General features: G+C 54.7%; 1 protein-coding gene across 1 annotated transcript in view; it reads left to right on the top strand.

Annotated features, from left to right (window-relative positions):
- C4a (complement component 4A (Rodgers blood group)) overlaps nt 1-4,040 on the top strand; it is a 14,733-nt gene extending 10,693 nt beyond the window's left edge. The window contains exons 29-38 of the mRNA XM_013034946.1: nt 1,103-1,291; nt 1,366-1,552; nt 1,670-1,760; nt 1,864-1,938; nt 2,546-2,648; nt 2,825-2,914; nt 2,998-3,096; nt 3,272-3,355; nt 3,556-3,688; nt 3,774-4,040. Coding sequence (XP_012890400.1) covers nt 1,103-1,291; nt 1,366-1,552; nt 1,670-1,760; nt 1,864-1,938; nt 2,546-2,648; nt 2,825-2,914; nt 2,998-3,096; nt 3,272-3,355; nt 3,556-3,688; nt 3,774-3,915 — 1,193 coding nt within the window. The 3' untranslated portion in view covers nt 3,916-4,040. The remainder of the gene's footprint in view (nt 1-1,102; nt 1,292-1,365; nt 1,553-1,669; nt 1,761-1,863; nt 1,939-2,545; nt 2,649-2,824; nt 2,915-2,997; nt 3,097-3,271; nt 3,356-3,555; nt 3,689-3,773) is intronic.
- Nucleotides 4,041-4,384: the final 344 nt, after the last annotated feature.

Raw genomic sequence — 4,384 nt, 5'->3', positions numbered from 1 at the left:
CTTGGGCAGTAGCTGGGTGAAGGTGAGAGCTGCGGGCTTGGGCAGTAGCTGGGTGAAGGTGAGAGCTGCGGGCTTGGGCAGTAGCTGGGTGAAGGGTGAGTGGAGGGTACGGGAAGGAGGACACAGGCATTGACGGAGTCTCTGTGGGCTGAACTTTTGCTCAGGGGAGGAAGAAGCCACCTCAGGGTTGGTAGGTCCTGCTTCCATCTTGGGCCTTCCCACTTGCTTTGTCTCCCTGTCTCTGAGTGCCTGTTACTTCTGTTCCTCAGCCTAGGTATGCCCCCTGATCTATAAGCATTGCAGCCCCAACCCCTTCTTGCTTTTATGTCTCACCTGCTGGGAGCCCCTTTCACACAGGGTCTGGCTACCACTCTAGGGGCCAATGGCCTGTAGTAACCCTGGCTCCAGTAGCTCCTGCTCTGCTGCCCTGCTGCCCAAGGCCCTTATCACTTGTGTCCTAGGTCCTTTGCTGAGAATATCTTGACTGTCTCTTCCATCTCACCCTTCTGATCCACTGTCCACATGGCACCATGACTAACCTCCAGAAACACCAGATTAGTCTTTTAAAAAGTCAGATTCAGCCGGGAGCTGGTAGCTCATGCCTGTCATCCTAGCTACTCAGAGGGCTGAGATCTGAGGATCAAGTTTCAAAGCTAGCCCAGGCAGGAAAGTCCAGAAATGGAGGTGTGGCTCAAGTGGGAGAATACTAGTCTTGAGCAAAAAAGCCACCTGAGAGTGCAAGGCCCTAAGTTCAAGGCACACACACACACACACACACACACACACACACACACACGGAGTGAGAACTTGCCTACTCTCTTATGGCTCACACAGTTAGGTCCTGCCCACCACTCTGTCCAGCTCTCTTATCTATACAGAACTCCTTGCCTGATTCCTTTCCAGCTGGACAAACTCATTTTCTTCCTTCAAGACTTGGCCAGAAGCCTTGGCCAAAAGTCATTCCTGAGCTTTCCATTCCAGCTTCCTTTGTGCGCCACCTAGTGGGCTGGCCGTTGAGGATGCTTTGTCTCCTCCCCTCTCTGTCTCATGTCTTACCCATTCCTGCAGCCCATTTAGTGCTGTTCATGTGTTGGGACTGAAGAAGACTTAGAGGGACTGGAGCCTACAAACTGGTCAGACCAGTCCTCATGTGTGTGCTTCATGTGTTGTGTGTCTTCTCATCCCTTGCTGATCCAGATCCTTCGTACCTACAATGTCCTGAACATGAAGAACACAACCTGCCAAGACCTTCAGCTTGAGGTGACAGTCACAGGCTATGTGGAGTACACAAGTGAGTATTGGGGCCTGAGGGGTCTGATGTGGGCTGAGCAGCCTCCTAGCCCCTCCCAATGATTTCCTGCCCAGGGGAAGCCAATGAGGACTATGAAGACTATGAGTATGAGGAGTTTCCAGCCGGGGATGACCCAGCTGCCTACATTCAGCCTGTGACACCTTTGCAGCTGTTTGAGGGACGGAGGAGCCGCCGCAGGAGGGAGGCCCCCAAGGTGGCAGAGGAGCAGGAATCCAAAGTGCAGTATACCGTGTGCATCTGGTAGGCACTGGGGACTGCATGGGTGCTGGGCAGCTCCCAGGCCAGGGCAGGGGTAGGAAGGGCAAGACCCAGTCTGGGGGCTGGGCAACCTGGACAATAGGCCTCATGTCTTGGCAGGCGGAATGGCAAGGAGGGGCTGTCTGGCATGGCCATTGCGGACATCACTCTCCTGAGTGGATTCCACGCCCTGCAGGCTGACCTGGAGAAGGTCTGGTCAGGCATTCAGAACAACCTCATGGGCCTTGTGTCGTCAGGGTGGGAGTGTGTCCTATGCAAGATCCCATGACCTGGGACTCTCTTCTTCCCCACAGCTGACTGCCCTGTCTGACCGTTATGTGAGTCACTTTGAGACGAATGGGCCCCATGTCCTACTTTACTTTGACTCGGTGAGTGAGGAGAGAAGTGAGGAGGGGAGGGAACCGTGGAGCAGGGGTCCTAAGCGTGTAGAGTCCCATTCAGGATTCCTGAGATTTCTCAGGAGACAGCTGTGCCACGTGACCAGGGTTCTTGATATTAGGACAAGAATGAGCCCACATGAGCCACAACAGAGCTAGGCGCTCTCCTTATATTATGGGGAGCATCTTAGCAGTGGAGAGGATGAGGCTTGCAGAAGGGCAGTTTGAAGACAGGCCGAGGCCCTTGAAAGACCTTCCGATTTCTGAAACAATCCTAATGCAAGGTACTGAAAGTTCAGCTTGGGACACATCAGCCTGGAATGCTTGGTTAGAAGCCAGGAGCAGGGGATGGGTTGTCACTCAAGGGGCACAGAGGAGAGAAAACCATGTCCCTCTGCGGAGGGCCTAGGACAAGGACACCATCTTGGCAAGGAAGTCATCAGAGACCTTGCTTAGCGTTTTGATGTCAGGAAGGTACCAGAATGTGAAGGACACAGAAGATAAGATTAGTGGCAACCAATCAAACAGGCCAAGGAAAGGCAATCAGTGGCCTGTGAGCTGGGGAGTGGGTCCCTGACTCCCCCTCCCCTCTTGCCAGGTCCCTACCTCCCGGGAGTGTGTGGGCTTTGGAGCTGTGCAAGAGGTGGCTGTGGGACTAGTTCAGCCTGCCAGTGCAACTCTGTATGACTACTACAGCCCAGGTGAGCCCCAGATATGCCCTGGCATCCAGGGACGGCTGCAGTAAGTGCAGTCTTCCATGGCGTCAGGAATTGGCGCAGTGAAGGGTGGCCGGGAGTCTTGGCGCTCAAGGGACAGGGAGGCAGAGAGGAAGGGTATTGCCCTAAATTTTCTCTTCTCTCTCTCTGCCTTTCTCTAGAGCACAAATGTTCTGTGTTTTATGGCGCACCAAGTAAGAGCAAACTCCTGTCCACCTTATGCTCTGCTGACGTCTGCCAGTGTGCTGAGGGTGAGATGCAAGGCCTCGGGTAGGACTTGGGAGGCTGGGCTATGGGGGGCCACCCACCGTCTCAACCGGGCTCTCCGCCTCAGGGAAGTGCCCTCGACAGCGCCGTGCCCTGGAGCGAGGGCTGCAGGACCAGGATGGTTACAGGATGAAGTTTGCCTGCTATTATCCCAGAGTGGACTATGGTTAGTCTTTTCCTCGGGCTTGGTCCTACCCTCCTCTCCGCTCAGCTGGCTTCAGCTCTTCATGTTGCCTATTCCTCCCACGAGCCTATCTGTGGTCTCGTCTCTTTGGCCCTGACTTCTAGCCTTCTTAGTCTTGTAGTCAGTCACCAACTTCCCTTTCTGCACCCCCTCCCAGCCTTCCAGGTTCAGGTGCTTCGAGAAGATGGCAGAGCTGCTTTCCGCCTCTTTGAGACCAAGATCATTCAAGTCCTGCACTTCAGTAAGAAGGGCCCAGGGCCACAAGTCTGAACACAAATCCCCTTGCCCTTCGGAGCCTGGGTGCCCAGAAACAGAACTCATGAGCACCTCCCATCAGAAGCAGGGTGGTTAACTATCAGGATCTAGGCTGAACCTCTCACCTTGTTTCTCTCCTAGCCTTCCCTAACTTTTTGACAACTTTTATGCACATTATTCTCTCAGCTAAGGACACCAAGGCCACTGCTGGTCAGACTCGAAACTTCCTAGTTCGGGCCTCTTGCCGCCTTCACTTGGAGCCTCAGAAAGAATACTTGATCATGGGTCTAGATGGGGCCACCAATGACCTCAAGGGAGAGTGAGTTACCTGGCCCCTCCTCAGAAGCTAAGGGCCTCGTACTTTCTGCTCCTGACCCCCGCTAAGCCCCCTTTGTCTTCTTCAGTCCCCAGTACCTGCTAGACTCAAACAGCTGGATTGAGGAGATGCCCTCTGAACGCCTGTGCCGGACCACGCGCCAGCGGGCAGCCTGCGCCCAGCTCAACGACTTCCTCCAGGAGTACAGCACCCAGGGATGCCAGGTGTGAGTGCTACTCAGCTCCTGCCCCAGGCGGACCTGAGCCGGGGAGAGGTGGCCCTTGGCAGTGCTACAGATCTTGGGCCTCTGAATACAGCCCTAGAGTTGGGGCAAATAAAGGCCTTTGATAGCAAAGTGTCAGTGTGTTTCTCAGACTGCAGCAGGCCCCCTAATGCCTGGCCTCCATCCAGATTCTGAGGAGGACGGATGTACGTCAGGTTTGTATAATCTTGGACTCTCAGAGCCTGGGATACCTTCTGGCTAAGCCACTCTCTCGGATGACTCTCTAGAACCAATCCATCGTGGGACCTAGCTTCTGACACCCCAGGACTAGAGTCACCTGGAGGCTCCCCTTCAGTGTGTTCTCCTGCTCCATTACCAGATATCACTAGGCATCATGGCTTTTGGCAAGGTTTGGGCGCAATGGGCGCCTCAGCTCTGTGGCTGTGCAAGCTACTGTCCAGTCCCACACCCCTCAC

Source organism: Dipodomys ordii, unplaced genomic scaffold (genome assembly GCF_000151885.1).
Source record: "Dipodomys ordii isolate 6190 unplaced genomic scaffold, Dord_2.0 Scaffold202, whole genome shotgun sequence".
NCBI lineage: Eukaryota > Metazoa > Chordata > Mammalia > Rodentia > Heteromyidae > Dipodomys > Dipodomys ordii.
Note: the sequence above shows the minus strand (reverse complement) of the source record. Positions and strands in the feature narration are given on the sequence as shown.